The sequence below is a fragment of the Podarcis tiliguerta genome (genome assembly GCF_965153285.1).
Source record: "Podarcis tiliguerta genome assembly, chromosome: 17".
Taxonomy (NCBI): domain Eukaryota; kingdom Metazoa; phylum Chordata; class Lepidosauria; order Squamata; family Lacertidae; genus Podarcis; species Podarcis tiliguerta.
The window spans coordinates 36,131,168-36,157,922 of record NC_139550.1 but is presented as its reverse complement, the minus strand read 5'-3'; the positions used below and the strand labels follow the sequence as shown (position 1 = coordinate 36,157,922).

The following is a 26,755-nucleotide window of genomic DNA, read 5'->3' as shown; positions in this document are numbered from 1 at the left end:
ATTAATGAAAGACCCATGCATACTTCATGGGGGAGAGCAGTGCATGGATCAGATCAGGTTTAAACAGAGATAAGAAATAATGTGTGGAATGAAGTGTGCTCACAGTTATTGTGGCCATGGCTGATGATGCAGTAGTCTTCTTTTTTATTATTAAAAATTACAGTCTTACTGTGCCAGGTGAAGACTTTTTTAATTGAATGAGGGTTTTAGTTGCCCCAATGTTTTTGTTTTGTCTTGATTGGTAATTTTATCTTGTGCTCACTTTTTTCCTGCTGCTTTCACAACTTTACTGTGTTTCTATATTTATGAAAAGTATTATGAGGCTTTTGTAAAAAGTGGCATAGGAGTGTTCAAGATGAATACAAAATTACAATAGTGACTGGCCCTCATAGGACACATACATCACCTTGAGCTTGTTTTATCTATATAATAATATACATTACACTCCTTTATAAAAATGCTATGTGAATTTATTTTATAATAGCCTAAATCTTATTCTGCTGCAAATATGTTGGGCTTGTTTTTCTGAGCTGTTTCTGAAGCAGAGGTGGGAAACCTTTCAGATCAAGGCATTTCCTCGTGAGCAACCTTCCCGGTGCCATATGGTGGGTGCGGGCAAAGAGAGGAGGCAGGGAAGTGAGAGGCGAAAGTGGGCAGAGCAACAGATGTGATGCTTACAGTAGGCTGCATTCCAGCCAGGCAAAAAGCATAGGTTTCTGCACACATGTGTACACACCTCTCTCCTTCCAGGCAAGCAATAGGCATTATCACAATTCCAAGGACATAATCCAGCCAAGCAAAAGCATTCAAGAAAGGCACCATTGAGGTGGAAAGGGGTGTGACCTGTAGAGAGCCCCATGGGCTGAATAGGAGGGCCAAATTTGCCCCCTGGCCTAAGTTACACACCCCTTCTCCAAAGCCAGCAACCCTGGTTTTTAAAGTCATAATTTTGAGAACTATCCCATCTTGAATTGCAAGTTTTAGAAGGGACAGTCTCTGCAGTGAACAGGGGTTTTGTCCTTCTAAAGCAGGCTTCCTCAACCTCGGCCCTCCAGATGTTTTGAGACTACAATTCCCATCATCCCTGACCACTGGTCCTGCTAGCTAGGGATCATGGGAGTTGTAGGCCAACTCTAAAGTCTTGAGGAAGCCTGTTCTAAAGGGCCATACTGCAACATAGCTTTCCCTAGGGTGTTATTTGTCAACAGTTTTATCTCTTTGTGTTTTCAGACCATATAAAGGAGAGTACCAAAGAAGATCACCCCCAGGATTGTCCACAGGCTGTGGAAAATCTCAGCAGCCAGCACAGAACGATCCCCTCTTCCAGCTCAAATGAGCTAAGTGACAGTATGGTATCTGAACCCCAAACATCGGAAACTGAGCAGTCAGCAATTCCTCACCAAGTGGAAGGCAGCATGGATAAGCTGCTGTCTGCCACTGCTGGTGACAATTATGATGTTCCTGCTTCCGATTCTTCTGCTTGGCCAGAGTCTTTAGAGGCAGAGACCCAGGCTGACGAAACTCACTTATCTTCATATACACCCCACCCAACATCTGGCATTGCGGAGCAAAGTATGCCCACTGAGGCCTTTGTGCCCAGACCAACCACCTGCCACATCCCGACCACTGAGGAAGCAGATAACACGATGAGCACAGAACAGGCCAGTGCTTTGGCTCAGACCCCTGGGCAAGAAGGCGCCCCCTTCGCATCCAATCTGGAGTCAGACAGTGAGGGCCCCCCTAAGATGGACTTTGTCGACAACAACATCAAAACTTTGGATGAGAAGCTGCGGACGCTTCTGTATCAGGAACACAGCTTGTCGGGCACTTCCCCTGAGAGCCAGAAAGACACACAAAGTGCCGTGGAGTCTCCATTTTCCTTGTCTGCTGAAGAAACTCTTCCTGGCCCAGTTCTTGATGCACCAGACTCCCCCCAAGAGACCCAGCAAAGCCCCACCAAGCTTTCAGACCCCCAGGCTATGCTGATCCCATCTGCAAGTCATCCAGACAGTTTGCCAGTGCTGAGGAGGGAGCCCAGTGCTATCACCTCTGCTCCCAGTGATCTCTGTACGCATGTGAGTACTGACAGGGAGATTGGCTGGGGTTGAAATCTTTTCTCCCTGCAACAAGAAATCTATAGCTATGCTAGATGGCTGTACAAACCCATTTGCTAGCTTAATGGGTGCTGGCAAGTGAGAGGTAAGTTTCCTTTTCAGGCATACTATCCCAACATTTTGTCCTGGATCAGTTTTATTAGAGTGCTTGATGAATATCTGGTATCTGGGAGTTACCAGTGCTGGGAGAGGGACAGGGTGGGAGTTAGATGATATTTTTACAGCAACAGTTTGCCTGTATTAATACAGAACTGAACTTTACTAGGCCCTACTTGGACTAAGAATTGGAAATGTCCTATTTGGAGAAAGGCATTGTAAAATCGTTGAGCAGTTACATATAACCTCCTAACCTGTCATGGGCTATTTTAACCTGACAAATTGATCTTTTTTAAAAAATAGGCACTTCATTGAGCTTGGAGATTTGAATGTGCAACCCTCAGCAAGAAAGCAGTCTCTAAAACAGAGATAGCGAACCAGGAGCCCTGCAGATGTTGTTGGACTCCCAGCTCCCACCAACCCCAGCCAGGATGGCCAGTGGTCCAGATGATGGGCGTTGGTAGTCCAACAAGACGTTGGCTACCCCTGCTCTAAAATATTTAAGGTTCGACTTGTATAGTGCAAGACTCCCCCTTGCCATTATTCAGACACCACTTTCTTCTGTCCCTTCCCCACCCACTTCTTTTGTTCAGGAGATGTCCCCGGAGGCTTCATTTCCTGAGAACCCTGTGGCCTGTCCTGCTTCAGCATCAAGTGGTGGAGCTGTGCACCTGCATGCAGGAGGTGGATATTTTGGCCTAAGCTTTACTTGCCCTAGTCTCAAAAACCCTATTAGCAAGAAATCCTGGACTCGCAAATTAAAAAGCTGGGCATACAGGCTACGGCAGACCAGCTTTTTCAAGAAATCAAAAGTCCGGCAAGGTAGTGTGCTTACAGTCAGGGATCTAGACTAGGTAACATCTGTTTTGATTTATTTAAGTATGGTTGTTTTATTTTCTCTCTCCCCCCTTTTTTAGCATTTCCTGCCTCTTCCATTTATACATTTTTGCTCCTTTACTCATTTGTGTAACATTTCACCCACCACAACTTTGTTTTCCAGTTTGATTAACCAGTTTTTTCATTCCACATAGAAGTGTAGGTCTTTAGATACAAAAAATAAAATAAAAAGCCTACATGTATAAAAGAATCATTCTTTTTATAATGCAATGTTGCTTTTTAGTATTATCAGGGTCCCAGCTTTGCCTGACTGTGTTCTTTTTCTTTGTGTTCGTTTTCGACAAAAATAAAATAAATTACACAACAGAGGAGATGACTGGCGATGTTGCTCCTGATTGGATTTCTCTCTCTGAGCATGCAACAGTGCAGAATAAAGCACCCGGTCAATCTGTGGCTGGATCATTCAAGCGAGGCCGATTTCAGGTGAGTATAATGTAATCCACAAAACCATGTAAATCCAAATATGCATGCAATGATTGTCTTACTTCCGCTGTTTGTTTTCATTACTACCTTGCTTTGTGGGGACTGTCTTCAGGCTAATGGCCACATTCCCATCTGGACAACCTTCTGGGAGAGTGTGTGACAGTGACAAAGGCAAAATGAAGGCAAAATTTACCATTGCCCCACCAACTCTTTTGATATGTTGACTATTAGGCATACCTCCTGGACCAGGTTTTGCTGGCATTTCCCCATATTTGGATTTTTATTTTATTTTTTGCAGCTGGTGTAGGTTTGAGCCATCTTATTTTAACTAGATAAAGCCTTTGATTTAATCTGAAGTTTGAACTATGGCTTTGTTGGAGATTTGCATTCTGGCTGTGGCTTGTTCATTGCATTAAAGCAGTAAAGGGCTTGGATAATTGGTCTAAAGTTATGATGCGCCAATTATGAGTTATATAATGCATGTTCAGTCCACTATTTCATTTATTGTGAAAATCACAATTTCAGCTTTTGCCAAGTTTATCTATAGTTCGCATTTATGAAACAAATCTTTGTCACAGCTTCATATTGTGACTCAACTCATACTCTTGGAGGTATAAAACTTCAGGGAATGGGAGGTATCAAATTGGAGCCACCTAGTGGCAAGAAACAAATACTAGAATAAGGAGAGATCATTTTTACTGAACTTTCCAGGGACATAGTTGGTCGCTGCTCAGAGCTAATCTTTTGCTGTAAACCCTCCAGATGTGAGAGCTTTTAAAGGACTGTGAGCTGACTTCTGTAAGGAAGAGGCTGCTACTATTGCAAGCTTTGCTAATCTGATTTATGAAGAGTTAAGAAGCTGTTGTCATCTTAGTTTTTATCACTGCTTTGAGCTGTGCTAAGTGAGCTAAAATCCCTACTTGACATAGGTCTTTCTTTCCATCTACTCTTGTTCAGTTTGCTGAGTGGATATGAGAAACATCTCCCCACCCACAAACCCACACATCAGTCAGAGCATCACTGTGGAGCAAGCCATGTATTTTACAAAGAACAATGTTTTCCGTTGAAGGTCACCCCATAAACAGAGTGCACAGGCTATTTGACAAAGCAGCCAGTTTTTCATGCTGTTGTTTCTTTCTTATTTCTTTTCTGTAATTGGATTAAATACTTTTATTTTTACTACATCTCAGATCTGTGAGGGGGGAAGCCTTTATCCAAATAGACAAATTGAGGTCCAAATTTTCCTGAGTTGTAGCTTGAGCCAAAAGTTGTGTAAATGAAGATAACTCCTACAACTTTCTAGCAGGGAGGAAAGAATGGCAGATTGCCTAAGCCAGTCAGGACCCTGGGAAATCCCCAATAGCCCTGCTGGCTGAGTTTTGGAAAGCGGTGTCTCAGCAGAGAGCTAGGACCATCTGAAGCCTAAAGTAGGCTGGCAAGGTAGTTGGCCTCAACTACCTTGATGACCTAAAGGGCCTCGTCCTATTCTGCAAGCATTGATTCCTGTGCCATGGAAGGGATATCAATATTATTGGAGGCTCATTGTTTGAGGAAGGTTGAGAGCTCCGTTGTTGGGCCAGAAGAGCCCAGGGAGAGATGCTGAGGGCCCCTCTAAGTAGAGCAGCATGTATTATTTCCTCATCAGTATCTTTCTCAGTGTAGTGCAAGAGCCTGGGATTGGGGACATGATACCAAGAAAGCATTGGGTCATATAGACATTGGTCAACAGAGATCTGAAGACTTTGATGAGGATGTGTGTGTGGGGGGGGGGGGGAATTATGCAAAGTTGAGTTGGTTGCTCTTTAGGAGGGAAGGCACATTGCCTGAATGGCACACCCTGCCTGCGGGACAATTGTGTATACACCAAACTGAGTCTGGACACTTAGCAGTCATAAAAAGTATACTCAATGCAAAATGTAGTTACTGGGAGGAAAAACCTTGTATACTTTCTAGAGCAACAGGAGAATACCTTTGCAGCTATGGTCTGGCAGTTTTTACTTTGAAACCAGTGCTCCCAGTGCTACAATGATACATATTGTGGGGAAGATATTGGGGAGGATGCCAAAACCTTCCTGAAGCTATTCCTTACTGAAAACTGAGGGTCCTCTGTGTACATGTTACCCAGGGATTGGGGAGGAACAATCTTCACGCATGAATCAAGCATGTTACAGCACTGTACTAGAGATTAAAAAAGGAGGTGTTCTTCACATTCTCTGGCCTCAGTCACCCTTAGGCTCAAAGGAAGTCATAAAGGAGGTGGAGGCACTGCTTGGGGTGGGATCATTTCCCACTCTACAACCTTTCAGGCTGCAAGGTCTTGCCAGACTCCTTGGACTCAGATGACACATGCCCAGTACAGTCCTCACCGTTGCACAATGTAGGAGGCAAAGGCTGCAGAATTGGGCAGTGGCCTTTTGAGAACACTGGCTGTTCCTCAGAGGGAGTGTGAACAATACCAGATCAGCCAGCCTCTGCACTCTGCTGAGGCAACAGTTCTCCTTGTGTGTAAATGCGAGCACATGAGCCAGCACCATCTGTGGTGCTCTGTCCAGGGTCCTGAAAACCCCCTGACTTGCCTGTTGTGACTCTCTGCTCCCAGTAAGTGTGTCTGCTACAGTCAGCTTCCCCTGAGCCTTGAGCTGTGTTCTTGCGATACGTGTGGCTTGCAACAGGTGTCATACTCAGCCTACCAGAGAGGTAACCTCCCAAATCAGGGTACATGAATATTTAGAAGCTTTGGAACCTACATTTGGGAGTATGAAAAGTGCTGAGGAACTTATCTATAGATTTCATAGCAACATGCAAAGGTGATGAGAGGAACTGCCTGCCTACCTGCAGTGACTAGAGAAAATCCTGCAACAAGCGGTCTCAGAGGTGGCATGATGCTTGACCAGATGGGTCAAGGGAGTGTTGTCCTAATACTAGAGGGGACTCTCTATGATAAACAGTTCTTAGTAAAAAATTGTCTGAAAGAGGAGTTACCAGTGCCTATGGGTTCTTTCCAGATAATGAAAAGGGCTGTGTCTGTTGCTCCATGTGCTTTATATTGCTGTACGTTTTCCCCCTGTCTGTCTCTCACTCTCTCTGTTCCCCCATCAATGTATTGCAGTCCTTATAAAACCACTCAGTTTTGTCTTGACTGTGGATAGTTTTGCTGCAGTTGCTATAGGATCTCCTAGCAGGCCTTTGCAAGGCATATTAATGCATATTAATTCAAAGTAGTTTTTAAATAAATCTATGAAGCTGATTATTGACAGTTTTCTTAGTGTATCTGGTATTTTCTCTTTGAAGTCCTCTCTTCATAGATATTTAATACATGGGGTGAGGGGAGTTTATTCTTTGTTTGGTGTGGTCTTTTTAGCAGTAGGGTCAGCTGACATTTATGCCCCTGTAGTCCAGGTCTCTCTTGGCATGACATGATACACTGTTTCCCCCCTTTTCTGAATGGAAGTTAAGAATTTGCTCTCCTATTTAGGTCATGTAAGTCAAAGCCTTTGTGTGCATTTAGTAGCTAACATACATAAAACCTTTTTATTTGTGCAAGGTGTGGTTGAACATTTAAAAAAAATATATGCAATATTTTTAATATTTCATATTTTAAATCTATTTTAAATGATATTGTTATAAATGTATCTTGTTCCCGGGTTAAGCATTTGGAGATAAAGTAGGTTAAAAATCCAACTAATGAAATGAAACCCCAGGAATCCTGGCTCTTTGCAACCCCTGCTCATTCCTCGTCGACTCTTAACTACAATCTGAGGCCCAGTAGTACAAGTGTGTCATGTTGAAGACACCAAAGTGGGAGCTGCCGCCTGGGCTTGCAGTTGTAAAAAAAACATTCCTTGGGGACCAAATCCTGCCCATTTTACTGCCCCACACTAGGCCAACTTTTCTATGTCAGCTGACGTTCTCTCTCTGCCTCTCTCTTTCTCTGTGTGTGCTTCAGGTCATCACAGTGCCACAGGCTTCAGGTGGTTCAGAAAGTGAACCCCGTGAGATGCCTCCTTCCTCAGAACCTGGTCCAGAAGAAGAGTCTCCCAGAAAAGGAGAAATTGCTATGTTGGCCGGTGCATCCCCTACCACCCCTGAGCAGCAGGACCTGGAGGAGAAGTCTGCTGTCGCTAGCAGGATGCAGTCCTTCTCAGAGCCATGGGCCAAAGGCAGTTTTGTGCGGAAGCAGCCTAGCTCTGACAGTGAACTTTCTGCCCCCATGGGTGGTAGCCTGGAGGGCTGGGAGCGAAGCCAGCAGTCACAAGAGGAGAGGGATGGCACCCACGTAAAGAGGCGCAGTTCACTCTTTTACTCCCCCTCTTCCCCAATGAGCAGCGATGATGAGTCTGAGATTGAAGATGAGGACCTGAAGGTGGAGCTGCAGCGTTTGCGGGAGAAGTAAGGGCACTGAAATGGGGCCTTGTAACATATTGGTCAAGGTTCTCATTATAACAAGGGACTGAAATGTGGAAAGGGTGGAGCAGAGTAAGACTTTCTTTGTGCTCCATTACATTCATTTTTTTGATTTTGAAGTTAGATAATATCACAAAGCTTCGGTAAGTCTGGGTCTGCTATTTCCAGATGATTCTGCCACTATTTAGCAAGCCAGATTGGATGGCCATTTGATGAAGGAATTCTCAGGTGATCTGTCATACAACCAATCAATGTAACTGAATCGACATCAATTTTCATATGAAGGAAACTAATTCTGAAGGGGGGAATCGTTATTTCTTCTTCCTTTTAGATTATGTATAATTGCATCATAGTAGTCTTAATCTTAGAAGTGGCCTTCCCTTCTGGGTGAGAGAAGGAGCAATGCCTCTTCTAAGAAGGAACTTTCAGCCACAGAGTTGTAAGTACTTACCTTACAAATAATTACCTTATGAAATATTTTGCCTGGTTAGCAAAGGGCAGCTTTTTAATCAAGCAAAAAAGTTAATTAAGACATCAGTCTAGGTGAATCTATTAAACACTGCAGCCCTTACGATAGATTTGTGATATATTAAGTAGGGCAGAGCAACCTTATCCTCTAGTACCCTAGGGAGACAGGGAAGCTGCCACTAAACTGGCACAACATTTGCCATATCCAACCCTTGCCCGTCACAGAAGGTGGGTGGGGGACACATGGCTCTGAAAAGAGTAGGGTGGAGCAGCAGCAGCTCCACCCCCAGCAGCCATGGCAACGCCACCTGCACTTGAACATTTAATTGTGGCCAATGTGGCAAAAATGCCCTATGGCCACCAGACAGAGCCAACTGACTTATGCTGACATAGAGGCACCCCTGCTGCACCCGTGCCCCACCCGCAGCATGCAGTCTGCCAAATATACAATACAATACAAATATACAATGATGTCCCAGCACCTTCTGCTGTGTGAGTGGCCAAGAGCCACAGGCATCCCTGAACAGAGGAGTCCAGTTCCTCTTACACTGCACACTGCTGACAAGTACTGTTTTTCTTCACAACACAAAAGAAAGGAAAGAGAAGCCATATAGCACAACATCCGAACTGCTGCCTTGGGAGAATGCCTGCAAAGGGACGAGAATTCAAGGCCACCAAAGGAGAAAAAGAGCATTTTGCCACTTGGGGAAAGGGAAGGAGCAGGATAGGCCCAAGAGGAGCCACAGCCACACATTGACAGCAGCAGCCTCCAGTAACTCACAGTGTAGGGAACATGGTTGGGAAACGAGAGATGCAAGAGCATGCCCCAACAAGGGGAATATGACTCCCATGCACTTTGAGTATGCCTGAGCCAGCAGTAGTCATCGCAGAGGCAAAAGACAGGGAGCTCGTGCATACTGGAGACGCCACAGAACAGTTCCCTAACTGTTTAGCCATTGCAGCAAACAGGAAGCAGATACCTTATGGGACATTTGCTTCCCTCAGTTTCAAGACATATGCTGGATTGAGACATGTCAAAGAAGCGATTCAGTTAAACGCGTTGCAAACTCATACAGGGAAATCCGGTAGGGAAAGACAAGACTCCACAGCGCCATCTGGTGTCACAGTGTCAGATTGCATATACAACGCATATAAAATGCTTTTTCTTTACCAGTCTAGCTGAGTCCATAGTCATATATACCAGGAACACATGGGCTGCAGGAGAAACCTCTCGCCTGTGGAGCAGCTTAAGTTACACATGCTGTGTGTTCCAGGTCTCAATAAAAAGTACAATCCGATGCATCAAATGGGGAGGGGCAGACTTAGGAACTGCTGAGCCAATTGGGAGGAGCCCTGCATGGGCCAAGAAGTCCTTTTGGCCCACCCCTCCCACAGCAACCCATGTGAGTGAGGAGAAGGTAAAGGAGCTCCTAACCCTGAGCCTTGGCACAAAAAAGTCTCTGCCTGTTCCCTGGGCTGAAAGTCTCACAGCTGGTCCATCACTCTTTGCCTGCGTCTAGTGGTATTGAGTAAGCCAGGGCTTGGCTTTGTCTTAAGGCTTTGTTCTCTTCCTCTTCTGTGTAGACACATTCAGGAGGTAGTGAACCTTCAGGCTCAACAGAACAGGGAGCTGCAGGAGTTGTATGAGCGACTGCGTTCCATTAAAGATAGCAGGTCAGAATCCTCTGACATCTCCCTGCAACTGTCGTCTCCACGCCGGCCCAAGTCTTTCAAAAGCAAGCTGCGTAGCAGGCCACAGTCTCTGTCGCATGTTGACAATGGCATCGTTGCTCCCGGTAAGAGATGGGAGTGGGAGGTGGTTCAGAATATGGGTGCCGGTGTAGGGAATTGTCAAAGCTGAAGGGTTCCTTAATGTAGAAGAAAAGTCCGAAGTTCACGAATGCACGAAAGAGTCCAGTTCACAAAATAAGTTTTCCTTTCCACTTTGCATTCTTTGCCATGGGAATTCTATATTATTTCCTTGTTGACTCATTACACGTGATGTAGTAGAAGTCTAGAGAGCTTCCCCATTGCCACTTTCCTTTGTTATGTTTTGCCCTGGTGAGCTGAACTTTTCAAAAATCTCTTGACAAGAGTCACTAGTTTGGTGCCCAAATCCCTTGGATACAGATCCATTCATTTGTCATCTTCTCCATTCCCGCCCCGTAGTTTTGTTACCTCTAATCATGTGCCTCCCCCCCCCCAACTTTCCTTCGCCTTACAGAATGCTGTTGTGCTACCACTGCTGCCTCTGTGATAGACTATCAGTTGAGCATTCAGGCCCATTTGCTGCACCAGAGCTGTTCACAAGCAGAGACTAGCCAAGGTATTTGCACATTCCATTCTTCTCTTCTGAAATGCCAATGCTTTATATTTAATATCTTCCTGTTGGTAGATGACACCACCACTCCACTGTAGGTCTGTGGATTACAGATGTATATTTTGCAGACTAATAATTTTCACATCTCTGCAACTTCACCATGCAAACAGAATCTGATAGCTAGCATTGTGGGGTGTGTGTGTGTGTGTGTGAGTGTGTGTGAGAGAGAGAGAGAGAGAGAAAGAAAGAAAGAAAGAAAGAAAGAAAGAAAGAAATATAGTGTGTGTAAAAACAAGTTTCTAGCTGCCATGACTGAGAGGTGTTTCATATTTTATATACAGTGGTACCTTGCAAGACGAATGCCTCGCAAGACAAAAAACTCGCAAGACGAAAGAGTTTTTTGAGTTGCTTCGCAAGACGAATTTCCCTATGGGCTTGCTTCGCAAGACAAAAACGTCTTGCGCCTTTTTCTTAAAACTGTCAATGCATTCCTATGGGAAACCGTCAATGCATTTCCTATGGGAAACCATGCTTCACAAGACGAAAAATTCACAAGACGAAAAAACTCACAGAACGAATTAATTTCGTCTTGCGAGGCACCACTGTAGTGCTTTTGGTACACCAGTATTTGCCGTAAACATCTAGAGTTTGGAAAGGGGATACATACTTCAGTACATGTTATAGAGGCATTGCAGGAGATTGCAAACTTCTGTGGCTTCCAATCTTCGAGCGTTTGGGGGATGCATCTCTTTCCACTTCACTTGTTTCTGCTCATCCTGTCAATGTAGTGTTGATGCTGTGTAAACGGTGAAGCTGAGAATCTGGGAAATAAGAAGGCAGTAACACAGGCTAAACCTTTAAAACACATTTTTCTTCTCAAAAAAATCTCAGCTTGTTTAATGGCTGCTGTCAATTGTAACTGTGAGGGGTAAACTACAGTGTGAGAATTAATTGAGGGGGGGAAATGTGCTTTAAAGGTTTAATGTATTTAGAAGCCCTGAAACTGGAGCCTGTGGGCAAACCTTCCCACCACTGGGTAGGGCTGACCTACCTAGCTCCCTCTTTCACAACCAGCTACCATTTCCTGCTCTAAACTATCGCCAGGCCACCTAACCTAAATCCCCTCGTTTTTCCCTCCCCCTGCTCCTCCTGTCATTGATTTAAAAGCAAATCTAAATTAAACGGCAACCTACATTTGGAGATAAAATAAAATAAGCTTATATATGCAAATCTGTTGAAGTGGCAAGGCTTACTCAGAGTGAAAATCTGATTTTCTTTGCTACGGAAATATGTACTTTTTGAAGTTCAACAGCACGGTGCTGCCTCTCCTGATCGCTCTTCCCCTCGCCCAGTGGCATCACGTGGGCAGGGCCAGAGGGGCAGTGAGCTCGGGCGCATTGGGGCGGGCATTTTGCTCCTCACCGTCCTGCCAGCCCAGCGCTGTTTTGCAATGCTGCAGGACTGTGGGAGGAAGACACAGCAGACAGGTGCCCTTCCCTGTTCGGGGTGCATGCCTGTTGCATCCTCCTCACACCAGGGGCGAACGAAGGCGTGTGACACCTGGGGTAGGGCGTCGCTATGTAGGGTGCATGTGCGGCGTCGCTGCGTACGATGCATGCGCTGCACGTAGCGACACCGCACATACGCTGTACATAGTGGTTTGTCAGCGCCGCCGCTCCAGCGCCATATGGACGGTGCCGGGATCCTCTGCTTGTGGCTGCAGTTGCGAACAGAAGATCCTCTACACGCGTTACATACAGCGCATGCATGCGACGCCGCACATAAGCTGTACATAGCGGTTTGCTGCCAACACCGGAATCCTCTGCTCGCAGCTGCAGCAGAGGCACCCGCGGGGTGCCTTCTTGTCACCCCCCCCCCGACATGGCACCTGGGGTGCAACGCCCCCCCCTGTTGCGACATCACTGCTTCACGCAGCACTGCAGCATCGCTAAGTGGCACAGAGCTGGAAGGCAGAGTGCGCTCTTAGGATATGTGTGTGTTGCGCCCTCCAAGGGCTGCAGGTGGCAGGGGCGCAGCCCTACTTGGTGGCAGGGGGAGGGCACTCCAGTGGCATTAGTCGTGTGGGCTAGGTGAGGGCTCTGTTCACACACACTCCACTCCGGGGCACATGTACCCACACCAGCCACATAATCTACGCTGCTTCCCTCCCCTGTGGAAAGAGACCCAAACGGCACATCCCATTTTCATGGATTGTTTCTGCACTCTGTAATGTGCTTTAAAATATTTCCCACTCCCTTAGACCAGCTCTGCATCGTCAGCAGCACTGCTTCTTGTCAGCAGACGACGGCCAGTAAGAAAGGGATGTTCACAGATGACTTGCACAAACTGGTGGACGACTGGACAAAAGAAAAGGTGGGGAACTCCCTTATCAAGCCAAGTCTCAACCAGATCAAACAGAACAAGCATCGGCTGGACTCCGACAGCTGGAGCAAAGTATATGAGGTGAGGGGGGGTGGGATTTCACAAAATAAAGTTCACAAGGGTGAGCTTGTGCAAGCTGAGATACCTTAGCTGTTGTCCTGCTGGGGGTGACCTTGCTCCCCCCCCCCCACTTAATCATTTTCACAACCCAAGCATTATGGGGAGGCACCTGTTTTTCTCTAGCTATTACAATATGTGTAATAGCTGGAGTCCATGTGAACTCAGGGTTGTCACCTCTTCAGGGAGGGGAGGAGAGAGGGTTGATCCTAGGTTTAATCTCCAAGACTTCACTCAGGACTAGTGGAGTGGATCTAAACCAAAGAGTTATAGAAGCTCCCCCCCCCCCCTTGAATTAATGGACCTGGGAAGCCACAGATGGACGGACAGATGGAGGAATGGGGACACAGGCACCACATCAGTTCTAGGAAGCAGAATTGGGAGCAGGTGTCTAAAAAGAGTAGCTTCTCCTTATAAAATTGTATAAGTCTTGGAAAAGAGATAAAGATCTGAAAGGAACATCCTTGTTGCCTTCCACGTGCCAGAATTTGTTCTTAAGTGTGTCTACCCACCTCTTAGAGTCTCTACAACAGTTGGAAATGTTAACATATTGAGAGCCATCTCCAGTTCAGTTAGACTGGAAAAATCCAGGCTTTTAGTTTTCATGGTGATCATGAGGATTTATTTATTATATTTGTCTCCTGCCTTTCCTTTAAGGAGCTCGGCAGAGTTCAGGCTGCTCTCATTATTTTATCCTCAGAACAACACTGTGTAATAAGTTCAGCTGAGATATGATGATTGACCCAGTGCCGCTCAGTTAACTCTATGACTGTTTGAGGATTTGAACCTGGGTCTCCTTAGTCCTCATTTGACTTCTTCGCCACTGGCAGGGTTGAGTTGTTTCACTTCCTGTGCTCCTTTGTTAGGAAGATACAGCAAAAGGTACAGAATCAATTGAAGCAATGACTTCCTCTCATTTTAAGTAGTACCATAAGTAGTGCCTCTTTCCCTATGAACCTACCCAGACCCTGAAATCATCTTCTGAAGCCTTTCATCGTGTGCCTCCTCCATAAGAGGTCCAGAGGGTGGCAACATGAGAACGGGCCTTTTCTGCAGTGGCCCCCCATTTGTTTTTTCCCCCAAATTTTTTTATTAGTTTTCCACAAAAATTTTAAACACACAAATAAACAAAAAAATAAATAAATACTAGCTTTATTAAAACTAATCTTATTAACATTGTTAAGCGAGTTCCTTGTATCCCCTTGGTTGAATTTCAGTGTACAGTGGTGCCTCGCAAGACGAAATTAATTCGTTCTGCGAGTTTTTTCGTCTTGTGAATTTTTCGTCTTGCGAAGCATGGTTTCCCATAGGAAATGTATTGACGGTTTCCCATAGGAATGCATTGACGGTTTTAAGAAAAAGGCGCAAAACGTTTTCGTCTTGCGAAGCAAGCCCATAGGGAAATTCGTCTTGCGAAGCAACTCAAAAAACAAAAAACTCTTTCGTCTTGTGAGTTTTTTGTCTTGCGAGGCATTCGTCTTGCGAGGTACCACTGTATACCAGTTTAACGGTTTTCCAAAACCTATATTCTCATAAAATTAACTTAATCACTTAACATCTTTCTTTCTTTCCCAATCTAAATTTCAATTTTATCACATTACATGTTTAACTCCTAAGCCTATCTGGTATTTGCAACTTTTCCAATTAATTTAACTTAAGATATTTAACTAAAGAATCTTTAAATTTCGTCCATTCTTCCTGGTAATCCTCCTCCTTCTGGTCACGGACTCTTCCAGTCAGGTCAGCTAGCTCCAAAAAATCCATCATCTTCATCTGCCAGTGTGGCTCCCCATTTGAGGAATGCTTTCCCCACGGAGGTTTGGCTGGCACCTTCATTATACACCTTTCCTTTTCAACCAGGCCTTTGGCTGATTGGCATGCCCTTTTAAAATGTGGGGGGGGGGGGCGGGGTGGTTATTGGGTTGTTTTTGTTTCTATTATGTATTTTCTGTTTTTATATTGTGATTTTAAGTTGGGACTGCCCTGAGACATGCAGGTATAGGGCAGTATACAAATTTTAATAATACTAATCATCATCATCATAATAGTTTCTTGTTTCTTTTGTTTTTAAAGACGACAACATCTACAGTGGGCTACACGTCCACATGGATTTCGTCGCTTTCCCAGATCCGAGGGACTGTACCAGCTGCTTTGCCCCAAGGACTTCCCCTGTCCCCCTTTACCGGCACACTATCGCCATATGGAGTACCCCACGTATGCCAGTATAACACCATGACAGGGACAACTTACCCAGTGCAATGGGTGGGCATTTCAGGGACAGCCCAGCAGTCTGTTGTTGTCCCTGCCCAGCCTGTGGGACCATTTCAGCCAGGGATAAGCATGCCAGCCTTTCCAGCATCACCTGTGCAAAACCCAGCTCCCATCCCCCCAAGTCCCAAATGAAGGCGGACGGCTAAAAGGATGATAGATATGGGGACTGTGCCTATAACTCATGATTCCATTCCTCTGCCTTGCATTCTGCGGCCTGGATTTTGGGGTGAATTCCCCAGAGCAGCAATGTGGTGGGAGATTGCCTTTGCATTCTCTTCTTTGAATACTTGATATAATATTCTTTGGGGGGATTTTTTTTATATCATACTTGAGAGAGCTTTGGCCTGTGCATCTCATTGTTCCTGAGATGGACAGCATGCCCATGTGCTGCTTATTAATGACCCTTCCCTGTCATTCTGGCCCCAGGTCCCTTGAGTTTTTGAGGCTGATAGCAACCCTTTTTAAATTGTTCACATACTGGCATCTGAGTTAATTTATTGAAGGAGTGGGAGCAGCAGGGAAAGTAACAATTTGGATCGTCTTTTAATTTTACATTTCTGTGTGGTTTCATTGGCAGCTTTTATTGACGGGGGGGGGGGGAGATTTTATTTGCAGAAAGATTTGCTGTCACTGAATCCTGTCTTAAATTCTCCCCTCTCCTGCCCCAAGTGACAGGCCTTTTACAGTTGGAGGACCAGTGAAGGAAGAGACACAAATGCCACCTATTGCCTGTTACTGAAAGGCTTGTAGTTGTTCTTGAGCAATTTAGTACAGCTGTTTATATAATGGCAGCTCAATCCTCATACGCACATGACATTCAGTGGATCCTTTGGGGCTGTTGGCCTAAACTTAGTACCTGAGTTTGGGGGATGTAGCTTTTTAAAAATTTATTTTGCAGTTAGTTTGTTGTAGTGGAGAGGAAGCTGCAGAAAGGGTGGGAACAGAGTGGGAAATAGCCAAACGGTATTTAAAAACATCTCCCATCTCACCCCTTTGCCTCTCTTTTATGATCCATACTTCACAGTTTTAAGGACTGAAACAGGTTGGAACAGGTCACAGAGTTTTGCATTGTGTTGACTGCCTTACAGTGGATTTGAATGGATAGATGCTCCTACTTTTGATTAGTGTTGTCTCTTGCATCATAAAACACCTAAGTGGTTGCTGTGCTTTGATCACCTACCGCCAAGATTAAGAAGTCCCATCTTTACGGAGAACTTTTGAAAACTGAGTAGGTTGTACATGCATTTATGGTGGCAAGAAAGTAGTGCCAGGGTCCACTGTGACAGGCTTTCTGGTTTTCTGACTAAATGTGCCTGTTCAAAAATAGCAAGAGATCTACAACTATTTTGAATAGGTTACATGCATGAAAGTCCATTTCCTGCTGGAGTCTTGTACCTCACATAACCCCTTTATTTTATCAACTATATTTCAGCTGCCCTATAAGGACCATGCTTGCAAGTTGGTCTCTGCAGGAGACTAAGTCAGTTACATTGACCTAATTGCGCCAAGGGCAATGCAACATTGCACTATAGTTTAAACTATGGTTTAGCCTACATGAATACCTTGCTCTTCCCCCATCCCTGACTGTGGAGCCAGGAAATAAGGCGAAGGCTGGTTTATCATGATGTGACATGTGAATCCTCACTTATGGTTTTTTTCTGCCCAGAGAATAGAAGCCAAGGTTTATTCTTGGCTTACCACATGATTTATCTGCAGGAAACAAACCACAAACTGAATTCACACATCACAACAAGCCAGACTCTGGCTTGTTTCCTCCCTTGCATGATATAGTCCTGTGTTTTAAACCATAGTTTATTTTAAACTATTATTTAATGTTACATGCGAACTGGGCCATAGACTATGGAGGTCTTAATTTACTGAGTCTTAAGACTATAAGACTTACAGTCTTAAACTTTTTTCAAGGTAATATTTCATGTAGCAGTTGATTCTTTTGGACCCCAGAATCCTTGAAATATATTCCTCATGCACACCTTGACCTGCTTTCTCCCTTGATATATCTGGACTGATATGTCAGGGAACTGATATTTCAAGCTCTGGTTCACTTTGAGTTAACAAAGTTAAATGTTTGTCTTCGGGGTGCTGTAAGAGATTTGCAATGCTGTTGAACATGGAAGCTGGCTTGCTTTGCTGATGAATATTTAGAGAATGAAGAGGAGGGAGGCTGTATCTCTCTACAGTAAAGTTATTTGGACTAGATAAATCCTGTTTAAAATGATGGGATTAAATAAATCAGAGTACTTTGGTTTGGGCCTACCTGTAATCCCACCCCCCTTTTTTGGAGTAGCTGCAGAGACAAGCTACTTGTTTGAACTTAGCCTCTCAAAGGGACACTTGAAGCTCCAGTGAATTTGGGAGCCTCTGGAAGTTTTGTGGCTTTCCTTCCCTCCCCACCATGAACAAAAGATCCTGTTTCCCATGCATTATGCAGCCTCCTTGTTCTGCCTGCAAAGATTTGCAGTGCCTTGTGATAGATAATCTTTAGTATCTTTTCAGATTTTTACTGGAAAGTCAAAAAAAGTAGTTCTAGTCTTTTGAAGTTTGATGATGTTTAAACAGTGCATTGCTGCATCTCTCATTAGGATCTGCAGCAGCTGAATTATATATACTTTGGGGTGGGGGTGGGGGTTCAGTTTGAAGAACTGAGAGAACAGTGTTATGTATTCTTTCTTTCTTTTTTTGCAAAATAGAAACACAATCCTGTTTGTTTGTTTTTTAAAAAAATGTTCCCCTGCTATCTCTTTTAAAACAGACACTTTGACTACAAATACATGTTTTCTAGTTAGGATAACTTGTAGGAAAGCATGGAATTGTGTGCTGTATTTGAAAACTGTTGCCAAGTTAGCCGACTTGAAAGCCTTGAAAACACAAATCTGCTAGGAAATGGTAGAGGGCCTTATTCCCCCCCAGCAATTGTGTGTGCCTTGGGTACACCAGTGGTATACCAGTGTTTTTTGTGGCAGACGTGCACAGTGCAAATGGCAAGCATGTGTCCTTGAACACTGGTGTTCATGTGTCAGGGTTCCATTGGTCCAATCAAGGTTTCCTGCTTATTGTTGTAAATCTCACGTTGTGTCTTGTGCATTGAGCCATCTGACCATTCCATGCTGCTCGGAGCTCCCAGAGCCATTGCTTCACATTTGACAATAGGGGGCTCCCTTTTGCAAATCCTGACATGGCTTGTTCGTCTGTCTCACTTCTGATAATGGAATGAAAATGGTGGTCATGAAGTAACCTATGTTCGCCAGTGCTTACACCACTGTCTGTGGCATTAAAAGCTAGGATGGAATTAAGGATTACGTAGGGTGAGTGGTTGCTGCCCCAAAGAACCGCCACCCCTCTCCTCCATAACCTCTGGCAAAGGAACATGTGATGTGACATCATTGTGCCCACATATTCTTCTTGTAGAGTATGTGGGGCTACTGTTTTCAGCGGCTGCCATGTGTACTTTGTAACATCTGGTTTCCTGCCATATGTGGCCAGAAATCAGAGGATAAGTCCATACCAGGGTGTGATGGAGCCATTGTTGCCCTTAAGTGTGTGTGATTTTTCCCCTGCCCCACAATTCTTTGTGTTTGTGGGATTTTGAAACATAACCAAAGCCTGTTTGACCGTCGGTGACAGTAGAGGGAGTGGCAATCAGTGCACAGTGGGCAGTGATGCTTCTTCTCACATCGCCTTCTAACTTCGGGGGAAATAAAAGACAAACTTGACCTGACTCCCATCTCTGCAGCTGGGGAGACCTGAGTGAACCACAGTCTAGAAAATGGAGAGAGGCACTGAAATGTACGTTTGACAAAACAGGAAAAATATTTGGTATGTTTTATATGTTGGGTTTTGAATCTCTACATTTAATGCGAAACATTTACTATCCAGTCCCCCCCCCCTTCCTTCTTACATTTTGCTGTTCTTTCAAACCTGAATCCTGACAAGGATCAAACTGTGAATTTGGTTTTGGGTTTTAAAAGGCACTTTTTCTGCTGTGATGCTTTGAGACTAAGCTTGTATGATATTAATGGAATGTATCATTTTAATAACTGGGTGGATTTTTCAGTTGTATTCCAGCTAAGTTGCTTTTCCATGTTACATTTCAAGTTTCATTTTCTTATCTACCTCATTTGTTAGTGCTGTTTCAGTCTAGGCTGTGAACTAAACTACCATTCCTGTATATTTCTTGTCTATTTTAAATTTGAGATGGTGTTTTTACACACATGGCTCTTCACTCCCCCCCAGTCCATTTCCCTGTTTGTAATTTGGCACTAGCCACTCAAGCTGTTTACTGTTTTAAGGAGGATATTTAACTTTCACAAGGAAGACTTTAGAGATTCATTCATCACATTGAGTTAAACTTATAGCGACATGTGAATGAAGAGAACAAGTCCATGCATTGTCTACTGTATGTTGCAACTGGTTGTGGCAGCTTAGCAAAGTGTGTGACCCACTGCCTCATTAGTCTTCCATTTGACAATGGGAAAAATTAGTGCAAAAAGCTTGCTTTGTTTAGGAAGGAATTCTTCCTTTGTATATGCATTGAATTATTGCTGACAATTAAACTACTGAGGGCGGTGCCAACATAATGCTCCTGATCTCTTAACCATGGTCAAGGGATCCACGGCAGAATGTGCAATTGCACTCCCATCTTCAGTCTGTACTTTTTGGGGTGCAAATTCCTCCCACCCTCCCCTTCTGCTGGCCTGACTCACAGTTATAGTTCGCGTTGGCCCCAATCTCAACAGTGGTTAATGTTAAAACAAGGGTGTGCTGTTTCCCAGCTAAAGCCAAATTTCTGGTTAAAAGCAAACCCCCTTGTATTAGTCACAGCTAAGCTTTGTACTGACATTGGGTTGGATCCAGAGTTTTTGTTCAGTTGATGGTAAGACTTCCAGTGGGAACAGGGAGGGAAGCAATTTCCAGCTACTGCCTCGCCCCCCTGCAGCCCCCCCAAATCTGCTGTGGCTTCCCAATCCTCTGGAGCAGAGTTAGGACGGGAGTTGGGGGGCTGCAGGGGGAATCACAGAAAACGGATTGCCTCCCTATTGCACTGACCGAAAGAAGCCTAACCATCAACTGAGTGACTCTGCTGGATGCAACCTGTTACCTTTAACTGTGATTAAAACCGATGTGGAGGGAACACACGGTCTCATCCCGCAGCTTGATGCCTTAACCAAGTTTAAAGTGTTGGGAGTGTTAGATTGGCATAGGCTCTGAACAAGGTGTGCAGGGTACCTTTGGAAGGCAGGGGCCTTCTGTTGCATTTAGGCAATAAAATGATACATTCCTGGTTATTTTGAATTCTGAAACCCAGCAACACTGTTATTGTAAGTGCTGTCATTTTTGTAGGCTGTACCTCTTTAAAGGTGAATTGTATGATTTCAAAGTTGCTTCAGTTAATCAACTGAAGTCCAGTTTAGCATCTCTCCTGGAATGTTGTCGTGATTTTTTGTTTTTTTTGCAAGGGGGGGAAGGGTTGTGTATTTTTTATACTTATACAGCAATTAGATGGTGGAACGGCAAAACTGATTCTGTAAGCAATCACTATACAGACTTGGGTCATCCCCTGCCTCCTGGTTGTCTTCAAAAACTATTCTTCTTAGTAAGTATTTATGGTGTCTATATTCCACCCCACACCTATAATTTATTCACATTTCATTCTATCAGAAGCTATAACTGTGAGCAGTGTAGTACAATAAAATTGGTTCACCAAACCAAAGTCTCCCCCTTGCATGTGAACAGTTGTTCACAAGGGCCTGGTACAACTGATGGGATGCTATTCTGCCCCTGCTCCCTCTAGAGCCCTGAGAATAAAATGCTGCTAAGGCATTATGCATTTTCTACTTACTACCTTGCAGCTCTCATTGAAGCTGATGGAACTGATCCAGCTTAAACCAGCAATGATTATCGCATATAATATATAAGAACAAATCCTCTCCTTTTTAAAAATCACCATTTATCTTATTCTTTTGGGGTGGGGAAGGAGTTGGTTTCCAATGAAGAAAAAAAATCTTTAAAAGGCCAAGCATGAATTTATAAACTGTCTGCTAAACGGAAGCCTTACTTGTATCCTCCCGCATAAAATGCTTCCTTCACAGGATGTATTTCTTATGTAGAGACAATCTCCATGTAGAAAAACGTGGAATATGGCCATGGGCAACTGCTTTGCTGCAAGTCAGTAGAAAGCATGACTTTGGAAGCCAGTGCCTGTAAGAACCTGTATACTTGCCATATACTTCACGTATGATGGACAATGCTTTTCCTACAGTGAGATTACCTGTATGTAGGAAAAAATATTATGCATGAAGTAGCCCTTAGTGATGGTGCAGAAAGTGCAGAAAGTCCTGTGGAGCACGTTGTGGCCTGTTATGCTTCAACCAACCCCCTGTAGGGCACTTGTTATATACAAAGCTCTTTTTTCTCACTTCCATCTGACAGAAGGAAGAAGATGGTGGCTGCAGAGGAGGGAAAAGGAGGTGTCCCTGTCCTGTCAAGTAGCAAGGAAAACATTTTTTATTGGAATCTGTGGTAAAATATATCCGAGTTGTACCACAGATAGAGGCAAGCACAAATATACATAAATTGTTGGAAGAAAATGCAAAAGAGTAAGGCTTTAATTCTCCCTTCCAGGGCCATAGATTTAATTTGCAAGACTAGGAACAAACTTCTGTTTTCGTATTTTCAAAGCATCCTAGAAGGGTGTTGTTTTGGTTCATTTATGCCTTAGAGAACTCCTAACCATACGTTTTGGCAGCCATTTTGGAAGTGCAATTGTCTTTGAGGTTCCTAATGCAGCTTCAAACAAGCAAACAAAAGACCTCTCAGTTAAAACTACTATATTCTATTTAAAAAAGGTCTTTCATTCTGTTTTTTGTTTTTGTTTTTGCTAGAGATTGCTGAGGAGCATGCAGGCCTACTAAAACAGCATGATAAATTCAGGTATATGCTGTGAATAAATGTCTCCTTAGATTTCCATACTTGCTAACAACTTCTGAATTTCAGAAATATTTTTTATGTATGTGAATTATACTTTAATGTAGCATCTTAGGACTTATTTTTTAAAAAACCCTTTCTTTACTTTTTTACATTAAGGCTGAGATTTTTATGGCTGCATAGAGGATGCAGGTGACCGGTTCATTGTTAACAGGGATGAGGCATCCCATTCAGTTTTTGAAAAATCATAGCCCAGAACTTTATGGTAGAAAACGAATGTCTTTTATCAGCAGTTGTTTCCATGTGTTTTTTAATTATTTTTGCAAGCTGTGAGTTGACTTCATTTGTACACAACCATTAACAAATATTTTTTTAAACTGTTATAAAGGAAATAAAGGCTGTGTTGAAAAAAAACAACCAATTAAATATAGTCTGGATGTTACTGCAATTTCTGCTAAAGAGGGGTGAGAGAAAGCCATAGGAAAGAAATACAGTGGTGCCCCGCAAGACGAATGCCTCGGAAGACGAAAAACTCGCAAGACGAAAGAGTTTTTCGTTTTCTGAGCTGCTTTGCAAGACGGATTTCCCTATGTGCTTGCTTCGCAAGACGAAAAGTCTTGCGCCTTTTTTTTTTAAACCGCCAATGCATTCCTATGGGAAACCGTCAATACACATTGGTGCTTCGCAAGATGAAAAAACTCGTAGAACGAAAAAACTCGCAGAATGAATTAATTTCGTCTTGCGGGGCAAATACAGTGTAAATATTAGGGTATTGTGGCTTCTTTCTGAGCAATACTTGTTCATCTACTGATTCATTGATACATTGCATTTTAGATACATTGAAGCCTGGGAGCGAAAACTTCAAGTGCTATGGAAGTTTGGGATAGGAAGTATGCCCTGAATATGCACTCTTCGTTTGTAACTTTGAAGAGTGGTCTGAAAACTTTTTGTTAGGATGGCAGAAAAATCTGTTAAATGAGTATATAAATTTAAAACGCCAGCAGTCCAGAGAGATTCCAGAGGTAGAAAAAGAAAACACCAAGATTTGGGGCGGCTGCATTCCCTTACCTCAAAACAATCTATTTAATTTCTGCTGTAATAGTTTGCACCTTCTTATCTAGTGCACAATCTTAGATAAAGGTGTGTTTAGTTTTTGTTTAAAAAACTGATTCATTCTTTATTTTTCAATTAATAAAGGTAAGTTATGGATTATATCCAGTCCTGATCAGTCACAAAGAGAACCCCCCTCCCTAATATTCTATTATTCAAATTATTACTTTGTTGTGGCATGAATATCTATGTAATACCAACTATAATTTTATCTTGGCTTTCATACAAGGCAGTGTAAATCTTGTCCCCCAACCCCATCTATCCTCTTAACAGCCATGTGGGGTAAAAAATAATCTGAAATCCATTATTGTGCAATACCTTTACTAGGAAAGTAGTAAACAAGTTTATGAGTTCTTCAGCACTGTTCATCAGATTGGACATTAAGCAAAGCATTAGAACAGGTGGCCAACCCTTTTAGGTCTGTGGGGCACATTTTGATTTTTGAGTGAACGTCACGGACATCACATCATTTAGTCATATTAGCCCACGTACACTGAAAAGAAAGCACACACATGCACTCACTTTCCCAAGGGATCTTGGTAAAATCTTGATTGAGTAGAATTAACTTGAGCCTTGAAAAGCAGAGTTGAAAGAGGAGTTGAGAAATAGTGCCACTCTTCTAACTTCTTCAGAAAAACCTTCCTTCCAACGCAAGGGGGCAGGAGGCTGAGGCTTTGTGGGCACTAGGGAGACACGTGGAGGGTACCATGGCACACTGGCAATCCCTGCATTATGGGGAACGGCCACTTGGTGATCCTGGGTGCAACTTGAAACCTGCGCAATACCTGTTAGAGCCTCATCCAGTTAAGCCTACAATCTCCATGCTCAGAGTAATTGCACACATTGTCACTTCAATTTCAAGCAAGCTTTTTCCTATCACACCCTCACACATTTAATATCCAGAAGGATGAAGAGTTATGGAAAACCCAACAGCTGGCCCACTATTTTGAAGAAATTTTGGTTGGTCCTAATATTGCCACTCTGGGATTGTGGATTTCTTTGTGTTTATTATCAGACACAGCTTCTTTGCTTCTCAGGGAAGGCAGGTGAGGGTGGCTGCTCAGGCACAGCTGCACGGCACTGCAGTGCTTGGTTGCAAGCTAGCAGCATTTTGCTGGGTATGGTTGAAATTTCACCCATACCAATTGCCAGCAGTGGAGGACGGCGGAACCAGATCACCGTGCAATCAAGGCAGCTGTTCTTTTTATTGTTCCCTCCCACCCTATAAAATACACATTGGTAAAAGAGTTATCTAGACAGAGGAGAAAATCGCCTAAATCCACCCTCGCATTAAAAGGGGAAAATACCGTACACATGGCCATGAGTATTTTACCTTTAAAGGTAAAGGGTAAAGGGATGCCTGACCATTAGGTCCAGTCGCGGATGACTCTGGGGTTGCGGCACCTCATCTCACTTTATTGGCCGAGGAAACCGGCGTACAGCTTCCGGGTCATGTGGCCAGCATGACTAAGCCGTTTCTGGCGAACCAGAGCAGCGTACAGAAACGCCATTTCCCTTCCCGCTGGAGCGGTACCTATTTATCTACTTGCACTTTGACGTGCTTTTGAACTGCTAGGTGGGCAGGAGCAGGGACCGAGCAACAGGAGCTCACCCCATCACGGGGTTGCTTGTGGCCCAATGGTCTTGTTACCACTGACAACATTGCAGTGGTCTAGGCCTTTAATTCCCTCATTTTCAGAAATTCGGCTTCTCTCCTACCACACTTTCCTCTGGTGTTTGTTTGTGTGTGTGTGTCTTCATTTGTAGCATTTAGATCCCACTTTTTCTTCCAGGGATGCTGCTTTTCCCCATCCTCAGCTACTACCTGTGAGGTAGGCTAGGCTGAGAGGCAGCGACTGCCCTCCCCCCGCCACATCCAATGAGCTTTGTGGTTGAGCGGGAGATTTGAACCATAGTCTCTCCCAGGTCCTAGTCAGGCCGCTCTAACCACTGCGCCAAGCTGCCTCCGCACTGCCCCACCTGCCAGGCTCATTGCGCATCTGCCAAAGGCGGGCTGGGGTCTTCAGCCTTGTGCGAATCCTGAGGAAGCGGCTCTTCTTGTTTACACGGCAGCAGGAGAAGCCCCATCCCTCCCGAAGCGGAGTGAAGATCTGCTTCGGGAGCAAGCGGAGAAGAAAGAGTTGCACGGGGATCTGCTGCCCGAGGCAGTTGTTAAGCTGTGGGTGAACATATCAGACGACACAGCAATTCTTCAAACAGCTCTTGTTTATTCACAGGCCAGGCCAGAACTGAACTGAAGGGTTCTGCCAGCCTGCTTATATAGAGCTCCACTGCAACGCAACTGTAACCACTTTCTGTAACTAGCCAATCACTGAATGTCACTTTCCTTATTTGCATATGTGGACCTGAGTGAAAACTATCTACAGTATCCCCCTGCTGGCCCAGGGCGAGAACTTCAGTCCATAACAGCAGTTACCTCGCTTTCCCTCATGGCGGGGCCAGTCTGCCTGGCAACCAGTCCCGCCTGATTCTGTCGGCAGCGTCCTTCCCAGCAAACACCGCGCGACTCCCTAGGCTCCTCTGAGGCCCTTCAAAGCGCGAACAGGATGCTGGGTAGCGCCCTTCTCCTTCCTCGACTGGGCGATCTGGACTACGTCTCCCAGCATGCCAAGCGGGACACAGAAACGTGACAATATGGCGCCCAACGAAAGCCCAACCAGGCACCCGCTCCCCTTCCGGCGGCCTTTCTCCCGTTACTGGAGCCCAACCCTGAGGCGATGTTGTTTCCTTCGAGGTGGGGGAACTACACTGCCCATGAGCCGGTGAAACCACGCGGCGAAATAAAAACGTACGAAGGCCTTCGGATGAGGAGGCGCGAGGCTGACTGGAAGTTGTGGCGCTTCGCAAGTCTATGTTCGCAATGAGCCTCCGACTTCCGCCCCTCCCTTGAGGCCGCGCAAACTCACAAGGGGGAGACAAGTCCGTACAAAAACATGGCGGATCCCTCAGGCCACCGGGAGTTGTAGTCCCAAGTCGGCCGACTCCAGCTTTTGGCGGCCCAGAGAACAACTTTCCCTGAGACTACAGGTCCCATGAAGCTATGTGGCCCCTGGAAAGCGCGAAGAAATCATAACAAGATGGCGCCTTTCCCGCCCTGCCGGGAGTTGTAGTCGTGCCGCCTCGCGTGGTCCTTCTGCCTTAACGAGAGACCGAGCGAAACGGGACTACATTTCCCGACGGGCTCCGGTTT

The 26,755-nt window shown here is 44.6% G+C and overlaps 1 protein-coding gene across 11 annotated transcripts in view; it reads left to right on the top strand.

Annotated features, from left to right (window-relative positions):
- The window catches only part of WNK3 (WNK lysine deficient protein kinase 3), an 87,873-nt gene extending 65,025 nt beyond the window's left edge, over positions 1–22,848 (top strand). For all 11 annotated transcript variants that reach the window (XM_083419160.1, XM_083419155.1, XM_083419165.1 and 8 more), the window contains 8 exons: positions 1,231–2,075; positions 2,804–3,032; positions 3,415–3,530; positions 7,477–7,919; positions 9,987–10,198; positions 10,627–10,728; positions 12,983–13,185; positions 15,295–22,848. In XM_083419160.1, the coding sequence (XP_083275286.1) occupies positions 1,231–2,075; positions 2,804–3,032; positions 3,415–3,530; positions 7,477–7,919; positions 9,987–10,198; positions 10,627–10,728; positions 12,983–13,185; positions 15,295–15,624 (2,480 nt within the window). In that variant the 3' untranslated portion in view covers positions 15,625–22,848. The remainder of the gene's footprint in view (positions 1–1,230; positions 2,076–2,803; positions 3,033–3,414; positions 3,531–7,476; positions 7,920–9,986; positions 10,199–10,626; positions 10,729–12,982; positions 13,186–15,294) is intronic.
- Positions 22,849–26,755: the final 3,907 nt, after the last annotated feature.